The sequence below is a fragment of the Elephas maximus genome, chromosome 1 (assembly GCF_024166365.1).
Source record: "Elephas maximus indicus isolate mEleMax1 chromosome 1, mEleMax1 primary haplotype, whole genome shotgun sequence".
Taxonomy (NCBI): Eukaryota; Metazoa; Chordata; class Mammalia; order Proboscidea; family Elephantidae; genus Elephas; species Elephas maximus.
The window spans coordinates 16,459,774-16,482,062 of record NC_064819.1 but is presented as its reverse complement, the minus strand read 5'-3'; the positions used below and the strand labels follow the sequence as shown (position 1 = coordinate 16,482,062).

At 38.4% G+C, this 22,289-nt stretch overlaps 1 protein-coding gene across 5 annotated transcripts in view; it reads left to right on the top strand.

The window, feature by feature from the left end:
• The window catches only part of ZNF148 (zinc finger protein 148), a 155,650-nt gene that overhangs the window by 80,772 nt on the left and 52,589 nt on the right, over positions 1–22,289 (top strand). For all 5 annotated transcript variants that reach the window (XM_049878823.1, XM_049878829.1, XM_049878837.1 and 2 more), the window contains 3 exons: positions 10,658–10,783; positions 20,674–20,797; positions 22,087–22,170. In XM_049878823.1, the coding sequence (XP_049734780.1) occupies positions 10,658–10,783; positions 20,674–20,797; positions 22,087–22,170 (334 nt within the window). The remainder of the gene's footprint in view (positions 1–10,657; positions 10,784–20,673; positions 20,798–22,086; positions 22,171–22,289) is intronic.

Here is a 22,289-nt window from a genome sequence, read left to right as displayed (position 1 = left end):
TCGAGCAGCTAAAGCAAAAGGAGGAATTGATGAAGTAAAAGAACTGAACAGAAGATTTCAAAGGGTGTCTCGAGAAGACAAAGCAAAGTATTATAATGACATGTGCAGAGAGCTGGAGATGGAAAACCAAAAGGGAAGAACACGCTCGGCGTTTCTCAAACTGAAAGAACTGAAGAAAAAATTCAAGCCTTGAGTTGCAATAGTGAAGGATTCCATGGGGAAAATATTAAACGAGGCAGGAAGCATCAAAAGAAGATGGAAGGAATACAGAGTCATTATACCAAAAAGAATTAGTCGATATTCAACCATTTCAAGAGGTGGCATATGATCAGGATCTGATGGTACTGAAGGAAGAAGTCCAAGCTGCTCTGAAGGCATTGGCGAAAAACAAGGCTCCATGAATTGATGGAATATCAGTCGAGGTGTTTCAACAAACAGATGTAGCGCTGGAGGTGCTCACTCGTCTATGCCAAGAAATATGGAAGACAGCTTCCTGGCCAACTGACTGGAAGAGATCCATATTTATGCCTATTCCCAAGAAAGGTGATCCAGCCAAATGTGGAAATTATAGAACAATATCATTAATACCACACACAAGCAAAATATTGCTGAAGATCATTCAAAAATGGCTGCAACAGTATATCAACAGGGAACTGCCAGAAATTCAGGCTGGTTTCAGAAGACGTGGAACCAGGGATATCATTGCTGATGTCAGATGGATCCTGGCTGAAAGCAGAGAATGCCAGAAGGATGTTTACCTGTGTTTTATTGACTATGCAGAGGCATTCGACTGTGTGGATCATAACAAACTATGGATAACATTGTGAAGAATGGGAATTCCAGAACACTTAATTGTGCTCATGAGGAACCTTTCCATAGATCAAGAGGCAGTTGTTCGGACAGAACAAGGGGATACTGATTGGTTTAAAGTCAGGAAAGGTGTGCTCCAGGGTTGTATTCTTTCACCATACCTATTTAATCTTTATGCTGAACAGATAATCCGAGAAGCTGGACTATATGAAGAAGAACAGAGCATCAGGATTGGAGGAAGAGTCATTAATAACCTGCGTTATGCAGGTGACACAACCTTGCTTGCTGAAAGTGAAGAGGACCTGAAGCACTTACTAATGAAGATCAAAGACCACAGCTTTCAGTATGGACTGCACCTGAACATAAAGAAAACAAAAATCCTCACAGCTGGACCAATGAGCAACATCATGATAAACGGAGAAAAGATTGAAGTTGTCAAGGATTTCATTTTACTTGGATCCACGATCAACAGCTATGGAAGCAGCAGTCAAGAAATCAAAAGACGCATTGCATTGGGTAAATCTGCTGCAAAGGACCTCTTCAAAGTATTGAAGAGCAAAGATGTCACCCTGAAGTCTAAGGTGGGCCTGACCCAAGCCATGGTATTTTCAATCACATCATTTGCATGCGAAAGCTGGACAATGAATAAGGAAGACCGAAGAAGAGTTGACGCTTTTGAATTGTGGTGTTGGCAAAGAATATTGAATATACCATGGACTGCCAAAAGGACGAACAAATCTGTCTTGGAAGAAGTGCAGCCAGAATGCTCCTTAGAGGCAAGGATGGCGAAACTGCGTCTTACGTTCTTTGGACATGTTGTCAGGAGGGATCAGTCCCTGGAGAAGGACATCATGCAGGGTCAGCGGAAAAGAGGAAGACCGTCAACAAGGTGGATTGACACAGTGGCTGCAGCAATGGGCTCAAGCATAACGACAGTTGTAAGGATGGCGCAGGACCGGGCAGTGTTTCTTTCTGGTGTGCACAGGGTCACTATGAGTTGGAACCGACTCGACAGCACCTAACAACAACAACAGGCCTCTTTTAGTTTCTCCCGGTAGTATTTTGTAGTTTTCTTTGCAGAGGTCTTTTAGGCCTCTAGTTAGATTTATTCCTAAATACTTTATCTTCTTGGGGGCTATTGTGAATGGTATTGATTTGGTGATTTCCTTTTCGATGTTCCCTTTGTTGGTGTAGAGGAATCCAGCTGATTTTTAGGTTTATCTTGTCTCTTGATACTTTGCCGAAATGTTCTATTAGTTCCAATAGTTTTCTTGTAGATTCTTTGGGGTTTTCTGTGTATAAGATACTATCATCTGCAAATAGGGATACTTTTACTTCTTCCTTGCCAATTTGGATGCCTTTTGTTTCTTTTTCTTCCCTTATTGCGCTGTCCTCGAGGGCCACCAGCACAGTGTTGAATAAGAGTGGTGATAAAGGGCATCCTTGTGTGGTTCCTGTTCTTAAGGGGAATGCTTTCTTTCTCTGTTTAGAATGATATTGGCTGTTGGCTTTGTATAAATGCCCTTTATTGTGTCAAGGAATTTCCTTTCTGCTCCTATTTTGCTGAGAGTTTTTATCATGAATGGGTGTTGGACTTTGTCAAATGCCTTTTCTGCATCAATTGATAAGATCATGTGGTTCTTATCTTTGTTTTATTTATGTGGTGGATTACACATGGATTGATTTTCTGAAGTCGAACCATCCCTACATACCTGGTATGAATCCCACTTGGTCATGATGAATTATTTTTTTGATATGCTGTTGGATTCTGTTGAATACTATTGGCTAGAATTTTGTTGAGGATTTTTGTATCTATTTTCATGAGGGATATTGGTCTGTAATTTCCTGTTTTTGTGGTGTCTTTACCTGGCTTTAGTGTCAGGGTCATGCTGGCTTCAAAGAGTGTGTTTGGGAGTATTCCTTCCTTTTCTGTGGTCTGAAATACCTTTAGTTAACTCTTCCCTGAAAGTTTGGTAGAATTCTGTAGTGAAGCCATAGGGGTCAGGACTTTTTTTTGTTGGGAGTTTATTATTATTATCTCTTCAGTCTCTTCTTTTGTCATGGGTTTATTTAGTTTTTCTACCTTGGTTTGTCTTAGTTTAGGTAGGTAGTGCGTTTCTAGAAATTTGCCCGTTTCCTTTAGGTTTTCAAATTTATTGGAGTACGGTTTTTCGTAGTATTCTGTTACAATCCTTTTTATTTCAGTTGGGTCTGTTGTGATATCACCCATCTCATTTCTTTTTCGAGTTACTTGCATCGTCTCCTGTTTTTTTTCCGTCAGTTTGGTCAGTGTTTTGTCAATTTTGTTGATCTTTTCAGAGAGCCAGTGTTTGATCGTTGATGCTTTCAATTGTTTTTCTATTCTCTGTTTCATTTATTGAATTTAGGTGCTTTTGACAAGAATCACACAGAACTGATGTTGTGTCATATCAAACCTGTTGCTGTTGAGTTCATCCCAATTCATGGTCATCCCTTATGTTAGAGTAGAACTGCTGCATAGGGTTTTCTTGGCTGTAATCTTTATGAAAACAGATCTTCAGGCTTTTCTTCCGTGGTGCTGCTGGGTGGGTTTGTAAGTTGCGCACAGACTGTGCCACCCAAGGCCCTTTCTATTAGGGGATATGTCTTGTTACTGGTGGTATTAACCTTGATCCTTGATCCAACTTGAGTGTTTCCCAGACAACATTTGCGACAGATTTCTTCCTGGGAAATTAAATGCATCCTTCTTATATGTCTGTGTACTACTTTTGGCGTCTTGGTGGTGCGGTGGTTAAGAGCTTGGCTGCTAACCAAAAAGTTGCCTGTTTGATGCTAGCAAGTGGCCATCTAAGATGCAACAATTGGTCTTAACCCACCTGGAGCAAAGGGGAATATAAGAACACCAAATACACAAGGTAAGTATGAGCCCATGAGTCAGAATGGGCCACATAAATCAAAGACTACATCATCCTGAGACCAGAAGAACTAGATGGTGCCCAGCTACAACTGATGACTGCCATGACAGGGAGCACAATAGAGAATCCCTGAAGGAGCAGATGAATAGTGGGATGCAGACCCCAAATTCTAGTAAAAAGACTAGACTTAATGGTCTGACTGAGACCAGAGGGATCCCAGAGGTCATGGTCCCGAGACCTTCTTTTAGCCCAAGACAGGAACCATTCTTGAAGCCAACTCTCCAGACAAGGATTGGACTGGACAACAAGACAGAAAATGATACTGGAGAGGAGTGGGCTTCTTGGATCAGGTAGACACAGGAGACTATCTGGGCAGCTCCTGTCTGGAAGGGAGATGAGAGGGCCGAGGAGGACATGGAAACACAGGGTGGAGGGGAGGAATGTACTGTCTCATTAGGGGGAGAGCAACTAGGAGTATATAACCAAAAAAACAAACCCACTGCCGTCAAGTCTATCTGGACTCATAGCGACCCTATAGGACAGAGTAGAACTGCCCCACAGAGTTTCCAAGGAGCGCCTGGTGGATTTGAACTGCCAACCTTTAGGTTAGCAGCCATAGCACTTAACCACTACACCACCAGGGTTTCTAGCAAGGTATATAAAGTTTTGTATGAGAGACTGACTTGATGTGTAAACTTTCACTTAAAATAAAAAAAATAAATAAAAATTTTTTTGCCCATTTGAGTCCACCAGCCACTCCTTGGAAGCCCTATGGGACAGCTCTCCTGTCCCATAGGGTCTCTGTGAGTCGTGATCAACTCGACGGCAATGGGATGGGTACTACTTTTACTCTCAGAATAACCACTTCTTTAAATTTAGGAACAATTTATTTTGTCTTTGTCTGTGGACTGTAGATTATTCTTTCAGAAAATTTGGCCATAAGGAGAGTAGTTGGAAACATTTTGGTCAGGAGACTTTATTTCAGAGGAGATACTTGAGTGTGCTTTTAGGTAGAGGAGGAGGAGCAGGTAGAGTCGAGAAGCCTGACTGTTTCAGAGTGGTGGCAAAGCAGCAGAGCCCTGGAGATGCTGGGGGTGGAGTCAGTAGCCCAGGTGTAGAGGAGAGCAGAACAGCGCCTTCCTTTCACTCCGGCAGGAGTGAGGCCTGTTGATAGGATGGAAACACTAAAAATCGAAAGGGACAGAGGGCTCCGGAAAAGTTTGCAATGGAGAGGAGCGATGGCAAGGACAGGCACTTCTGTCAGGTGACCTAGGTCTTTTCTGGAAAGTAGACTATGTAGAATCTTAAAAACTGTGCTGGAGAGCTTATAATTGATACCACTGACCATGGAGAGCATGAAAACCGAGTTTAGCGTTGATTTATTTTTGGACGAATACGTCGGGGGATGAGAATGCCGTAAGGCAGCAAGGCCGGGATGAAACAGATGCAGTGGGGGGTGCATGGAGGATACTGGGAAGGAATACTTGTAGATTTGCAAACCAAGTGAAGTATTTATTCATCATGCAGTCTATCTGGCAACATTATTTTAGATACTTTCACATTTGTTGTTTCACTGATTAAAATTACTGAGTCTGGAGGAAAGACGTTGAGAAGGATAGCAGGTTTGGAAGAAAAAATTAAAGGGGGAGATGTATATAAATACATCAACTTGCAGGTTTGATTATGTCTGTTGTTCTGTCTGTGAAGCCTTTTGCAGTTATTTCAGCTCTTTTTTCTCCCTTTGAATTCCTGCCCTTAGTGCCTGTACCATTCATTTTATGGGAGCTTGACTTGTGCGGTCTTGAGTTACTAGTTCTTTTTTTGTTGTAATGAGCATCGTGTAACTCTCCATTTAGATTTTGTTATTAGGTGCCGTTGAGCCGGTTCTGACTCACAGCGACCCTGCCTGCAATAGAACGGAATGCTGCCCAGCCCTGCGCCGTCCTCACGGTCCTTGTTACGCCTGGGCCCATTGTTGCAGCCGCTGTGTTGATTGGTCTTTGGTTTTTACTTAGATTTTAAGACCTTTGAAAAGGAGACCTCAGTTTCTAGAATCTAGAATGGTGCTCTGCACATATTAGGATCTAAGTAAATGTTTTCTGTTACATTAGAGTGACTGAGTTTAGCACATAGTAGGTACTTAGTAGCTGATGAATAAATAAATGCATGAAAGCTATTATGGGAAATACCAAAGAAAAATACTTTCCTTTAATATATCAAGACAAGATATGGGTACATGAAATAAATACGAAAGTAAGACAGTTTATTATTAGGTCAGAAATTAAATGAGTCCCTAAGCCATTCTGCATTCTGGGCTTGAGTTATTAGTAATTAGAATCAGGGGAAGGCTTTTTTCAATATAAAGAAAAAAAAAAAAAACATTGCCTCAAGTGATTCTGACTTGTAACGACCCTATCCAACAAAGTAAAAGGGCCCCATAGAGTTTCCAATTAGCTGCTGGTGGATTCTAACTGCTGACCTTTTGTTTAGCAGCCAAGCTCTTAACCACTATGCCACCAAGGTGCCATTCTACATAGAGAGACCTGTTTATGTTTAAGGAACCCTGATTGCGCAGTGGTTAATGTGCTCAACTCCTAACCGAAAGGTCGGTGGTTCTAAACCACCAGCAGTTGCGTAGGAGAAAGATGTGGTGGTCTGCTTCTGTAGAAATTTAGTCTTGGAAACCCTGTGGGGTTGCTATGAGTTGGAATCGACAGCGGTGGGTATTTATGTTTAAGGTCAGGAGAAGAAAGAGGGAGAGATTGAAAATGAGAAAAAAAACCCCAGGATACTTGAGAGATTTTAGAACTTACAAGAAATCCCCTCCTTGGGCAGAAGTAAGGGGCAAGGAATCATAACACAATAAGACTCTACCTTTTCTGAGGATGTTAGTGTTAGTGAGGAAGTTGGGTGAGTTCAGAAGATAGATAGGAACTGGGAGTCATGCCTGAAGCTACTATAGTAATCAGAGTGAGAGGCTAGAGGGAGAATGGATAGGTGGATGAGCAGGAGGCTGAGTTTTTGGAGGAAAAATGTCTGGGTTTAGTCAAATCCGATAAAAGAAGGGTGGGTAGGGTGGTGATGATGGTGATGGTATTTCTGGGCTGGTAGCAGGAGCAGGAGCAGCGTTGAAATTAATGGAGTGGAATGTGGACAGAAGGGTACTAGTGGACTAGCTGAAATGGTATAACTCCAGTGATAGGACGAAACTACAAGTTTTGTTTTGTTTTTTAAAAATCTGATATATTTCTTAGGCTGTTGGTTTTCTTTTTTAATTGTGTTTTAGGTGAAAGTTGACAGAGCAAAATAGCTTCCTGATCTATAGTTCGTACATAAAATATTACATGACCTCGGTTTCATTCCCCACAGTGTGTCAGCCCTCTCCCCGTTTCTGCCCTGGTTTCCCTATTTTCTTTTGGCCTGATTATCTACCCCTTTCTGTTTTCTCATAATTGTTCTAAAGAGTACGTTCCTCTTGGGTGTTATTGTTTCTCTTACGTGCTTGTCTGTTGTTTGGCTGGGAGGTGGTTGCTGGGAATGGCTTTATTTCCAGGTCAGAAGGGTGTCTTAGGGCCTTAGTCTTAGAGGTTCTTCCAGTCTCTGTTAGACTAGTAAGTCTGATCTTTTTTGTGAATTTGATTTTTTTGTTCTATAATTTTCTGCCACTCTATCTAGGACCCCATATTGTGATCCCAGTCAGAGCAGTTGGTAGTAGCATCTGGTCATCATCTAGTTCTTCTGGTCTTAGGGTCATGTAGACTGTGAGTCTTTTGCCTCCTTCACTTCCCCTCACTTCTGATGGGAAGAGAGCAGTAGTTATGTCTTAGATGGCCGTTTGCAAGCTTTTAAGACCCCAGACACTACTCACCAAGGTAGGATGGCAGGATATTGTCTTTACTTACTTTCTTGTGCCACTTGACATAGATGCCGCCCCCAAGTCTATGGTCCTGTGTCTTCTAGCTTAGGAACTTCATCCCACAAGGTATTTGGTTATGTCTAAGAGATTTCTCTGACTTTAGCCCTTGTGTGTTCTAAATGAGCCACACCTACAATCATGTATGTAGAAATATCTATCACTAAACCTATATTTATCGATGGGTGTGTTCCATTACATCCTCCCACACCTCTTGATGTATCTATATACCTATTTGTCCTTTTGTAAATTATTGTTTGTTAAACTATTGCTGCAGGATTGTCTAAGTTATAGTAGTTACCATAAGTTGCCCTTTATTCTTACGTTCTGCGCAGTGTCCTCTCTTGCCTTGGTCATGTTGTACTGACATCCCCCATATTATGTATTGTCTTTCCCTTCACCGATACTAACTCATGTCTTCTACCTAATTGGTAGTTTTCCCTTTCTCTTCCTCCCATCCCTGGTAACCGTCAAAGAGTTTTTTTTTTTTTCCTGTGTGTAAACCTTTTGTTGTTACTTTACAGTAGTGGTCTTGTACAGCATTTGTCCTTCAGTGATTGATTTGTTTCGCTGAGCATAACGTCCTCCAGATACATCTATGTTGTGAAATGTTTTGTGGCTTCAGCATTGTTGTTTATTATTGCATAGTATCCTATTGTGTATATATTCTACAGTTATTTGATCCATCCTCTGTTGGGCACTCAGGTTGTTTCCATCTTTTTGCTACTGTGAATAATGCTGCAGTGAACACGAGTGTGCATATATCTATTTGCGTCACGGCTCTGACTAGCTTTTCTTGATGCTTTTATGGATATGTTTCAAAAATTCAGCAAATCAGCTTTTTCAAATACCACAGCTCTGCTGATGCCTGCTTTGATTAATTTGTTTTATTTCAGGTGAAAAGTAATACTGAGAACACACAATTAATGTTTTCCTTTGGAAGGTTTCACGGAAAGGGTAGACAACTTACGGATGAATTATTATGCTATCTCTTGCCATGCCTAGGAAGTTTTCGTAGACTATTATAGTTGTCCTTGGGCCAAAGAAGGCTTATGTTTTTTCCATACTTTTTGCAACTCATTCTTTCTAGCTGTCTTATCATTCTCGTACCCATCTCTTTAGTTTTTAAATTTACCGACATGCTTTCCAAGCACCTCAGACTGGACTGTATGCTTTAGTGTGTGGTGACAAGTTATATATAGAGGAGATTACTTTATCCCACTTATGAGTGATTAACCTCCTGGAGCATCCGAAAGTGTAGCTTGCTGTGTCTGTTGACATTCACTCTGCTTGGATCCATTGATACTTCCCATTTGGGTCTGTGCTTTCATAATATGCCTTATATTTGAAAATAAGGTACATAGGTATTAATCTTTTTTCAGTGTCTGTACATAAAGGCTCTCTGGCTTGTGAATAGTTGCTAATGGTAGAGCTTATTTGTGAATCCGGCTTATGCTCTACTTGGCACTCTCGCTTGTTATATTTTCATGATTTCTTTCCAATTTATAAGCTGACCAAAATCTTTAAAGTACTTTTTGGTGGCCCTACAGAATAAAACATAGCTACTTAGTGTTTATCATTTATCCTTGTCTCGTACCCAGCCCAGGTAGTTGTGTTTCAGTAAACATCACTTCAGAGGTGGTAGGATGTGTATTCCAAAGCTGTGTTGGTGGCGATTTCCACGTTCTGTTTTATGTTCTGTATAAATGACACTGAAAGAATTCATAAGGATGGGACTAGTACTGTTCGGTAACCTGATAGAATTATTAGCTAAATCATCATTTTACATCATGTTTTTGTGCCAAAGCTCTCCTTGATTTGTAATTCTCTTTATGAATTTATACATTATAGGATGGTATATATATACTGCCTACATTTCAGGAACCCAGGAAAGCTTGCAATTTCTTATTTTGTCAATCTGAAATCCCTGGTTCATGTTGCGTTTTCCCCATGAGCCCCTTCTGTATACCTGGCTCCCAACTTTACACTAAGAATCTGTAAGATGTTCATAATCTTCTGTATCGTTCTTTAAGTGTGTTTTTTGAAAATGTGACCATTAGCACATTGTACTTCCGGGATTATTCTCAAGGATTTTTAATGCATTTCATAGCCTGTTGAGTTAGTTTTAAGATCACTGTGTTTTCATTTCAAGGACAGACTGAAAATGTAGCAATGAGGAGTGGATGACAGAACACCATCAAATCTGATAAGGATTGATGTTACCATCAGTGGTCTTAGGACCTTAGTGAATTAATTTTTTAGGACAACCAACTCTTTTGTATCTGTGAGAACCAAGACCTAAAGATAGCATAGCATTGGTGAAACCTTACTGTTTCTCGTAGTGTTTCTCTGTTGTGTAGTTAGCATTTTGTCTTGTGCAAAGTAGTGCCCTAAAGCCATCTACATGCAATTCGATAAACACATATTTGGTCATGTTTTGTAGTAGAAGGCCAGGAAAATACTGGCTAAGATCTTGTCAGAAGTGTTGAGCACAAAAATAATTTTCAGTTAGTTCGTCTTGCCTTTCTTTTGATGTGATCATCTTTTGGAATTTTGTATTTTCTTTTTTTGTCACTGTGAGAATGTATTGTTTTCTTGATATTTTATAAATTGAGGGAGAGCCCATCGAGATGCCTAGATACCCCTTTTATCCCCCAATATTTTATTGATTTTAGGTATTTAACCTTTTCTTGTGCTTTTAACTTCAGCATCAGTTTCCTTAAATGTGGGAATGAAATCACTGTTACTGTGTTCTGACTTACACTTCGTTTTGCTAGGTTCTATGATCGTCTTTCCCAGGACATCTTTCATCTTTTTTTCCAGATAGTTTTGTTTTTAAATCTTCAGTTATGTACTCTTGATTCTTATTTTTCGTTTGCCTATTAAGGAATTCTTTAAGACTATTCAGTTGGCATAGACATATAAATAGTCATTCTGGGAGCACCCATATGTAGGTTTTAGCAAAAGATTAAACATGCACTGGCTTTTTGTCACATGGATTTTTTATTCATTTCTAAAGTTGCCTTTTTTTTTTTAACAGATAAGTGTAAAGCAGGAAATTACTTTTACTGATGTATCTGAGCAACTGATGAGAGACAAAAAACAAATCAGAGAACCAGTAGACTTACAGAAAAAGAAGAAGAGGAAACAGCGTTCTCCTGCAAAAGTAAGAGAATATATTAAAATGGTGGTTCCTGACCTCTTAATCCCAAACCGTTGGCTAATCTCATGAACAGTAACCTGGCTGGCCCGTAAGACAGAAGCAAAAGTCACGTGGCTATTAAGGCTGGAGGGCCACACCAGCTTCACCAGGAGGGAACAAGGGATGCATGCCTGCATGGAGGTGGTGGGCCATGTCTCTCACTGTTTGCCCCACTTCTACTTTAACCATGCCTCTCTTTTTTCTAAAAAATGAACTTTTCTTTCTCCACGTTTCTCTTTTCTCTGAAAATGAGCAGATGGTAGGCAGTGACCTTGTTTTCTCATTCAGTAGTTTTACTTATTTTAATATAAAGGTTTCAGGAAGATTCAATACTAATTGTTCATCAGGAAAAAAGACTGTGGGCTACCTGTCATAGAATGTAAGCTCCATGAGGGCAGGGACTTTGTTTTAGTCATAGCTGTAGCCCAAGAATGTGAATTAGTAGGCATAGCAGGCCCTCAATAAACGTATTATAGGTGAATGAATGAATTTGTAAACAGGTGATGCAGTAAATATTAGGAGTTGCCTGCTTTTTCTCCCTCTTTTTAGTACAGTGAAATTTTTGGTATTCCTACTAATTCCCTGAACTCTGCAGTGTACTTACATCTTTGTAGTTACTATTTTTCATCTTTTTTTTCTTCCTTCATGTAATGAATGAAGCTTTTTTTTTTAAAAGATGATATTTATATATTTTGTATGCTTTTGGACTCAGTGGTGTGCTGATTTTAGGAATTTTGCAACCCAGTTTCTAAAACCATTGGTAACTGGAAATTGGCTGTATGAGAGTATTTATACCATGGAAATCAGCAAACACTTCCCAACCCTTTGACTAACAGGTCATTAAACATTTTCCAGCATACCATTGCTTTTGAGATATTTAAGTATGCCCACTATAGCAAATTTTGAAAAATACAGAGACTAAGGTAACCCATAGTCACATTTTGACATTTCCTTAATTTTCTGCCACATTCCCATTCTATGTTTTAAAAGCCTTGTGTGTGTGTTTTAATTTCCTGATTTTAAATGCTTAAGTGTATATAAGCTGTATTTACACTTAGAGTATTATGGTTTTGTAAACATTTTTATTAGCTGCATAATATTTTTCAGTGTAACAGCATATTTAACGATTACCCTGTTGTTGGACGTTTAAGTTGTGTTCTCTTTCTCTCGATTTTCAATCCTGCTGTACTCGTATTTGTGTATGGACCTTTGTGCACTACGCAATCAAAGGGTGGGAGCTTTTAAAAGGGTGTCCATAATGGTACTCCTTTCAGGAATGTTGGACCAGGGCCATTCATACACTCTCGCCAGCCTTGAATAGGAGACTTTGCTTATTTTAGAGCTGAAAGTGGCTGCCTCATTATAGTTTAAATTTGCATTTCTTTAGTTACCAGTCATATTAAACTTTTTTCATTCTTATGGGCATTTGATATTTCATGTCTGATGCTTGTATGTCCCCCCTTCCCCTCCCTCCCCCTCCCCCTTCCCCTCCCTCCCCCTCCCCCTTCCCCTCCCTCCCCCTCCCCCTCCCTCCCCCTCCCCCTCCCTCCCCCTCCCCCTCCCCCTCCCTCCCCCTCCCCCTCCCCCTCCCTCCCCCTCCCCCTTCCCCTCCCCCCCCTCCCCCTTCCCCTCCCTCCCCCTCCCCCTTCCCCTCCCTCCCCCTCCCCCTTCCCCTCCCTCCCCCTCCCCCTTCCCCCCTCCCACTTTTTCCTCCTCCCCCTTCCCCTCTTCCCGCTCCCCCCTTCCCCACCCTCCCACTTTCTCCTCCTCCCCCTTCCCCTCCCTCCCCCTCCCCCCTTCCCCACCCTCCCACTTTTCCCTCCTCCCGCCTTCCCCTCCCTCCCTCATTCTCTTCTCTCCCTTCCAGCGTTCCTCACTTTTTGGGGGGCCTTATTGCTTTTTCCCAGTAATTTATATGACACCCGCTTTTTTCATGAAGGTATAGATCAAGCTCTTGATATAGAGAACAATACCAGGTTTTGAGAGGAAAGATTTGTTTCTAAAATAATTTGTGATGATGACGGATTATATTACTTTGGGTTCACTACTGATCTATGGATAATCTATTTCAAGTCTCTAAAAACAACATATATGTACGTTTTAGGTCATTTTAGTTATTTTATTGCCATATTTTTCTGGTACTATTCCTGAGTGTGGTATCTTTCTGAAATTCTGATTAAAACTAAACTGTGATTCTCCTTCTAGTAGAGTGTTATTTGGAATCTCCATTTGGTGGTATGTTCTAGGTGTTTCTAAAATAGAGGCAATACAGTCAGATTTTTACAGAGCTTAAGATATTTGCTTATCTAATTTGAGATAATTAAACTCATTTATAAGGTCGTATTTTATAATAGTTCTAAAGATATTATTTGTTGAGTATTTATATACCTATATTACCAGATGAAAAATTTGACGTATTCTAAGCATAATGTATATAAGAAAATGTTTTAGGGCAGTCTTTTTAGGGAATTGGTAGAAAGGTGAAGTGGCTAAAAATAATATATATCAGGGGTGTGAGAATATTGAAAACCTACTTGAGAATTAATTTTAAGTTGTACTGATGTGTTATATATGAATGGTTGTGGGCTGTTTTAAACGTTGGTCTGCAGTCTCCAGATGAATGGAGAGCTTCTGGAATTTTGAAGCTTTGAGGCATAACCAGAGAGTTATTTTACATTTTCTCAGGCGTGAGTTTAAAAATTAAAGTAACTCTGCCCTTTGTATGAAAAGTAGCTTACCTCAGGTGTATAAATCAGTAAGTGTTGTGTGTTTTAAATTCCTGAAGAATAATTTTAAGTTTCTCAAAGGATTATTATTAATTAATTATGCTGAGAGGACTCCGCTCTTTCCCACATCTTGAATTTTGACAGTGTGAATATTTTGAGTATGTGTCGTCATTGAGTCTCATTAGATTGGGGGTCTGTGTAGGAAGTTAAAATAATGTGATCGATTTTTAGAGGAAAAAAAGGAAATGAGCTTATACATTCATATGAATGTGGCTCCCTTCAGAATAAGCTCTACAGTGAGCTGCATTGTCAGGTCACCCTTAGCTGCCTTGGATTTTAAAGCAACAATTGCTTTCTAACCTTTTTCATATGACAAAACCTAGTTGTCTTAAGATATGTTTGGTATTTGAAAATTGCCAAAATACACATGGAAACATGTCTGATGAAGAGGGTAATCAAGCTAGATGGAGTTTTTTTGACACTATCATGGAATAAACTGCTTTATGAAAGTAAATTTTCTACATAATAGAAGGCTGCCCCTTTTAAATGTCAGATTTTATCTTAACCACTTTGTTGGGAATCTTTAATGTATCGTTTCCTTTTTAAATATGGTATGGTTGAACATAACCCAGCTTTTGCTGTCCCAGGATTGATTTTTACATGTTTTAAATCACACGTATTGTAATGAAGCCCTCTGGGGTGGCTGAGATATTGGGGCTTTCTTCCCTTCACCCTGAACACTCCTGTCAGCCAGACTATCCAGTGTTTTTTGACAGCTTTTGATTGCTCCACTGTCTCTTTCCTTAATGACCTGCTATTCATATTTACATTTCTGTGCCTGCGTGGCCACTTAACATCACTTTCCTTTGCCCTTTAAATCTATTTTTGCTCTGTTGTAGGCTGGGACTACAGATAACCACGTTCATTAGCAGTGTGTGGAAGTCTAAGATTTTAATTCAGTTTGGTGCGTTCATGTCAGTGGCGCTCCCTTCTTGCTGTGCGTTAAAGTTACCTACAGGGCTTTTTCCATTATAGATGCCCAGCCCCACCCCTGTAGATTCTTACATACTTTAAAATAGTCCAAGGTGATTGTGATACGCCGTTGTTGGGTGCTGTTGAGTCAGTTTTCAACTGGTAGCAAGCCCATGTGACAGAGTAGAGCTGCCCCATAGGATTTTCTAGGTTAATTACTAGGTCTTTCTTCCAGATGGTGATATACACTTAAGCTGAAGAACCTCAGGTCTTTTTTTTTTTTTTTTTTTTAATTGTGCTTTAGGTGAAAGTTTACAGAGCAAATGAGTTTCTCATTAGACAATTAGTACACAAATTGTTTTGTGACAAGAACCTCAAGTCTTGATAGTTGACGTTTCTGGAAAAATGAGGTGCCACCACCTGGCTTTCCTAATGATTTATGTGAATTAAGAGATAACGTTTCCCACCTCAGAAGGATTTTATGAGGTTTGTTGTGTTAACATTATTTAATTCCAAGACTCCTTTTCAATAAAATATAACAGTGTTATCTAACCTAGTATTGTAAACGTTTTATAAGTTTTTTCATCGGCCCTAGCAATTGAGTGAGATAGAGCAGGGCACTTTGAGTTCTCCTTATTCTGAAATGTATTTCCTTTTTCATTCATTCAACAAATAATTTGAGGGCCTGTTACGTTCTAGGATCTCTTATTAGTTACTGAAGAAAAGGAACCGTGTTACAGCACTTGAGGTCATCTGAGCAGAAGAAAGTGGTTATTCCAAGTTAAGCTGCATTAGAGGAAGTGCATATTCCCCAAACCAAGTAGATTGTAAATTATATAAAGAATCCTTTCCCAGTAATTTATTACATACCATTGGTTCTCTTCTGAATTTGAGATTTGAGTATCAAAAAGATTTGAAATTGAATGATATAAAATGAGGAAAATTTAATTAAGAGGAACAGAGAGATAGATACTACCAGGCATTTGTTATACTTTCTTCACATTACCTTGATTTAGGAAGAAATGGGATTTGAAGATGAACTAATTATAACTAATTATAAGATGGGGCATGAAAACAGGAAATACGGAATAGTACTTAAGAGAAAATTAAGGAAGGAAATGAGTTAAAATAATGTATTAGTCTTTTATTTATGTAATTTTCCCAGGGTGTTTTGTATTCTGGGTAAAGTATTTTTTCCAGAGAACTAAACTCTTAAGAATTTTTTTTTAATTTTTGATGTAAATCTTTAAAATAGATCACATACTTCTTTGCGTTAGTATTCAGGAAACAGGAAAGAAACAACCTTTTCTGCAACTCAGGGTCATTATGGTGAGCATCAGTTATTGTACTATCCTTACGGTACAGTCATGCCCTTGGACTTTTTTTTTAATAGACTGTTTTTTAGGGCAGTTTTACGTTTACAGAAAAATTGTGCTGAAAGTACAGAGAGTTCCCATGTACCCCCTCCCTCTTGCGCATTATTTCTCCTCACATTCCTGTGGTCTCTGTTACAGTTGATTAAGCAATATTGTTATGTTATTATTAACTGAAGTTCATATTTTACATTAGGGTTTACCCTCTGTGTTATACAGTCATGTAGATGTTGACAAATGCATAACGTCATATATCCACCATTATAGTTATACAGAACGATTTCACTGCCCTAAAAATGCCTCGTGCTCCACCTGTTCATCCTTCATCCCTCCCCTTGATCTCCTGGCGACCACTGGTCTTTTCACTGCCTCTATAGTTTTGCCTTTTCCAGAATGTCAGATAGTTGGAATCACACAGTATGTAACTTTTTCTCTTGGACTTTTCACGTCTGTGTGGTTTAACTTTCCTTTTCACTAAATTACACCACTTTTACACTACTGTTGATTGTGGGATTGAGACACTTCTTTCCCCATTCCCTGTCCAAGTAGTTACTGATACACTAAAGATTTCGTTGTGTTCTTTGGTTAATCTCTGATCCCGTTTCTTCTATGTGGGCCTCAGGTGATATTGCGATTTGTTTGTCTCGATGCTGAATTAGGCCAGAATGCTCTAAGTTTTAGTGCTATTTCTTTGTTTCTCTTCCTCTTTGTAGTTGTCCTTCTGTGTGGTGCTGCTATTAGTTCATCATCTTTTATCTTCAGTATGACATCCCCTGTTCCCTGTCAGAATCAAAAATGTGCTGTCCACATCCTTTTTTATGTCTTCTTTCCTGATATTTATAAGCTGGGGCTAAACCAGCCTTTTTCCAAAGTGAAAATATATGTGTAAAATTAAATCTGATAAGCTTTGTCCTTGAGGAAGAATGTGGAACTTCACTCTCTTCCTGTGGAGAAAATCCATGGCTTTTATGACATAATACTTGTTGGGTTGTGTGTAATTTCCTTCTTATCCAATTATGAATTTAATGTTCTGGAGCTTTCAGAGGTTGGCCATTTAAAAATGAAATTTGATAGTAAGAATGAAAGACAATGACAGTGTGAGAGTGGGATGTTAGAGATAAGGAGAATGGTTAAAATCTCATGATGGTTATTGCTCTAAACAATTTTGTTGTATGTTTTTTGAGTTGCATTGTTCTTCAATTTCTCATTGGATTTGGCAAGTAAAGAGAATTTTAAAAGCTTTCCCTGTTCCTCACAATTGCAATAAAACCACTCATGATAGGTGAGAAATGTAAACTGTTAAACTTTTCAAAGTTGTCTTTGGGTTTTGGTGGTTTAGAAGTAGATTTAGATTGATTTAAGAATGTATGGTAAAACATACCTAGTTTACAATATATTATATAATCTTAACCATAAGTTTAAAGTATGTTTTAATAACTTCAGTAGTTCATATGTAGAATAGGGAAAATCATGTCTGCCTTTTAAGAGAGCAGAACTTTTTCTCATTGGGATATGTCATATTTCAGTCATTCAGTGGCAGAGACCCTTGAAGAGTGAAAAATGTCTGAATTGAATAGAAAGAGTTTAGGGCTTTTCCTGATGAAAATTCGTAGATTATTTAAGATAACCTTCACCGTGCATATAGGTAGCTAGCCGAGAACAGACGGGGCTCAGAACAGAAAATAATATCTACAGTAGACTCTGAAATCAGGAAAGCAGATTGGCTGCATTCCATTTGGTATTGAAGACTTTCTTTATAAAATTCTGTTTTGAATTTACTAAATAGTTAAGGAAAAAATCAAGTATGTTGAATAATGTTTAGATTATTACTAATTACTCTGGATAAAGCCTGATTTCTTGGTCTTTATAATATACCGTATTTCTCCTGTAGTAGCAGTGATGGGGACAAGATAAAGGACCTGGAAATACTATGTATCATAGGCATCTTGGGATTTAAGTTCTTTAGTTGTAATGGCGTTCATAAAATTTACTTGTATAGTGATGCAGTATTCCTTATGTTGAGAAAAAAGAAAAACATCTTTAGCAGGTAAGACTCTGCTAAATCTCTAAGACAAATACACTTCACTGGTACTTCACATTCTACTAAAAGATCTTGACAGGGTGTGAGCAAGAAAAGAAGACAAGTCTATACCAAGAAACTGTTGCTACATTAATGTGCCATTTGTTTACCACTAAGGGACTTTGTGCTTTGTATGTCCTGTCTCCATGGCACAATTTAATGACCTGAAGACTTTGAAAAATGGAAAAGTATCACTTTTAACAATTATTTTAAAAGAATAAAGTGGTGAACTGTGATGGATATCTGGTATAGGTAGCAGGTAGCTATGTCAGTAGAGATTTGTAGAATCTGGACTATGTGCCAGCTTTTGGAACACCGGGTTTTTTTTTTTTTTTTTTTTTTTTAGTGGTGAATAAAACAGACAAAATGGGGTGGAAATGTTTAGAGTAGATTACAAATTGGAAAGACCATTGATGCTTTTTCTGAGGCAAGATAAATTTTACTGTGTCCCGTCAACAAAGATGTTTGTTACTCTGGCCTAAAAAAAAGAAGAATGATATATCAAATGCCCCAAAATTTGGTCTTTCTGTCTTTGGATTTATAAAAATATTAGATTTTTCAGTCTTTTTATTTATGAGGCAGTGGTAGTTGTTTCATCCATAAAAATCCACCTTTTTAAGCCTTGAATCCATAATGAAAAGCAGCATTACCTCTAGTGCCAGAAAACAATGACCTTGAAGTCCTTAACTCTCTTTATAATAGGGCTCTGTCCAGGCAAGGATTACATCCGTTTCACATTTAGTAACTTGGGCCAGATTCGTTCCCCACAAAGCCTTTCGCTGCAGTTGCTATGCCACAGAAAGCTATTGAGCTGCCATGTTTTTTGGCACTTGGATCTTGTCATTTGTTATCAACACATGTGAAAAAATACCTGGTCCTATCATGTTCTTAGTTTTTTTATTTAACATTTTCATTTTGTTTTATGCTAGGGATATTTTGAATCATATTTTAAAAGACTTTGTGTTTTTCTTTTTGCAGTGTTAACTTGCATATTATTATGTGGCTTGGAGGGGTTGAAAAAATTTTTCACTGAATGGCCAGAGATGAAACTTTCCATCCTCACTGACTCTCTTCAGGAAGCTGTGACACCCACTTCCATTCTCCTGCCAAATGTTTCCCTCTGACTTTAGCGCATAGTCTTTGAAGCATTGTTGACCACATTGGCAGTTTGCCTAGAACCCAAATGCCCTGTATAATTTACATAATAATTAACCATTGATTTACATACAGTATAGGCTTAACTGTTCCTGAATTTAAAGTTTAAAAAAAAAAAGATTAAAGCCTTTTTTCTTTTTTTTTGTACTTCCCTTTTCACCTAGGTTTGAGAAGGGGTCATAGCTATCTATGTACTTGTAGACCCTAATTAGTTTCCACAGACCTTTATATTTCTCGAGGTGTTTCCCAGATTTCTCTACCCTGTGTTGGACACAATTTCTTAGCTCCAACTGTGTATGCTCCTACCTCCAACACATTTCCCCCTGACTTGCCATGTTCCTCCTGATCTTACCTCCTAGTTTTCTTTGCTTCTTATCTCCCTGTCATAGTCTTCCATCTTATTTCTCATCTCAATATGAAAAAAGGAGGCATTTATCATTTTACTCAGCCATTAGAGAGGCAGTTTAATGTTGTGTGTTACATAAGTAGTTGGTAAATTGGAATACATGAGGCCCAGGCAGAGTTTCTTCTCTCTGGCCATATCCAGATTGGGTCCACAACATTCCTAACTTCAAGAAGCCTAGGAAAATAAGATTGATTTGTCTTTTATCTTCCCGCTTCATACTCACCTCTAATTTGTTTACCCAGCAGATATTTTTAGGAATATGTTTAGCAATACTTTAATAATGTTAGACTAGCCTTAGAGATCCTAGACTGAGCTAGACTCCAAGTTCTACTCTAGGATGGCTACAGAACTTAGTTTTCTCTCCATTGAAAAAGGAAAAAAAAAAGTTCAGTAGGTAAGCATTTATATGGTCCAAAAAATTGTTTTAAATGTGTACAGTACAAAGTCTCCCTCTCACCCCTGTCTCCCATCTGCTCATTTCTCCAGCCCTGTAACCAAGCTTATATTCATTTTAGTGTATATCCTACTCAAACAGTTCTTACATATATGTAAGCAAATGTAAATATTCCTATATATACTCCCTTGTGTATACAAATTAGTGAAAACATACACCTGGTTGTAAACCTTGGTTTTTTTACTGAACAATAAATCCTGGAGCTCTTTCCATCTAAGTATATAGAGAGCTTTCTCATTTATTTTGTAACTTCATAATACTAAATTGTATTTTTCATGATTTATTTAACCACTCCCTTGTGATTATGTTTAGGTGGTGTCTAAAATGTAGATGTTTGTCCTGCTTTTGTGAGGATTTAAAGTTGAGAACATAGCTGAACTCCCTAACAGAGAACACTTAGGACTCCATTGCGCGTCAGCATTGGAGGGGGAGGGGCAGAGTACTAAGATCTTACTTAAATAGCTTCCAGGATTTTATTAGTAATTTTTACCCATTCTGAGCCACATTGTACTTCCTTACCATTAATGATAACATTACAGTTTTTTCAAGATTATTTAGGGAAAAAAAAAATTCATAATCTCTGGTGACCATTGTTTGCATTAAAAGGCATTATCTTTTTTATAAATTAGTATTTAATTACGTTATAAAAACTTCTTTCTTTTGTTTTTGCCTTTTTTTTTTTAACTAGATCCTTACAATAAATGAGGATGGATCACTTGGTTTGAAAACCCCTAAATCTCATGTTTGTGAGCACTGCAATGCTGCCTTTAGAACGAACTATCACTTACAGAGACATGTCTTCATTCATACAGGTATTTCTTGAATTAAAATGGGCTTATTGCCATTAAAATTATTATCTTTGCTATTTTCATCTCCCATAAATGTCATTCATTCCTAAGACCATAGCTAACCTGATACTTCAAGATCAGAGACTTTATAGGCCAGAGTGTCAGAAGAAAAGAGCAAAACTGTTACATTGGAAAACAGTGAGCATTGGATGTGCAAAATTAATTAGATAGTTGTGGTCAGAAAAATTATTTGGCTTAATGTGTTCCTTTTAGTTAGAGAAATGATTAAAGAATGTACTTTGAAAAGCCTGTCAACCTTTATTTTTCTGCACAGGACAGCCAGGTAGAATTTGACAGATGATGGCTAAGATCCTGCAATTGTAGAGAGGAGAACTAAAAACTAATCACAGGTCTTTAGAGAAACAGACTAGACATGTAGGGTGAATCAAGGACTTAAAAAAAAAAAAAAAAGGAGTAATGAGGGAGGGAGATTTGATAAATTAGGAAAATGCAGTATCCCAGAGACCAAAAGAAGAGAGAATTTTAAGGACACCATCAACGTCAGTCAGAAAGCTTCAGGAGGATGGAGAGGGATAGACAACTGAGGAAAGACCATTGAAGTAAATAGTAAGGAAAGATCAGGGGCAACTTGTGAGAGCGGAGTATAGGGGTTAAAACACCAGTGGATGGGGAAGAATGTGAGACCTTGGGTAGACTACTTTCTATTAATAAGGTTCTCTGGTAAAAGGGAAGGAGAGAAATTAGTAAAGTAGGAGAGATTCAGGATTGTAGGAAAGTTTCTCAGCATAGTACCGACCTAAGAATACTTAAAAAGAAAGGCTCTAACGGAAGAGAAATTTTGATGAGAAAGGATTTTCTCTAAAAAGAGATGACCTGAAGGTCCTGAAGAAGATATAAGTGAAAGAGAATAAAGGGATGGTTAGCCATAGAGAGCAGGATGGCTGCATCATCCTGCAGATAAAAAGGAAAAGTTTAAGGCATGCTAGAGTCCTTTAGAGTACCTCCAGCCCTGTGATTTTTTAAAAATTCTGTTTGAAGTTGTTTTGTTTCCTCTTTTCCTTAAAGGATATAGATCCAATTTTTGTGTGATGATGAGAATGTAAATTTTAAAATATTTGGGGAAAACTTGAGAGGAAATAAAATTCTGTTAATGAACAAATATAAGCAATTTGTTTGGATAATTTGGAATTTCCCCAAATCTGGGCTTGTAAGATTTATTTTTCCTCAGAAATAGTAACTATAAACTGTTGTTTTACCCAGTAACTAATTTATGGATGTGAAATTATTTTAAGGCGAAAAACCATTTCAATGTAGTCAATGTGACATGCGTTTCATACAGAAGTACCTGCTACAGAGACATGAGAAGATTCATACTGGTGAGTGTTGACACCCTTGCTAGGGTCATTACAGCTACTACTTCCAATGTAAGGAAGACTTTCTCATGAGTAGCAACCATCTGTTGCCACTTCCATTGTTTTGACTATAAATCACATCT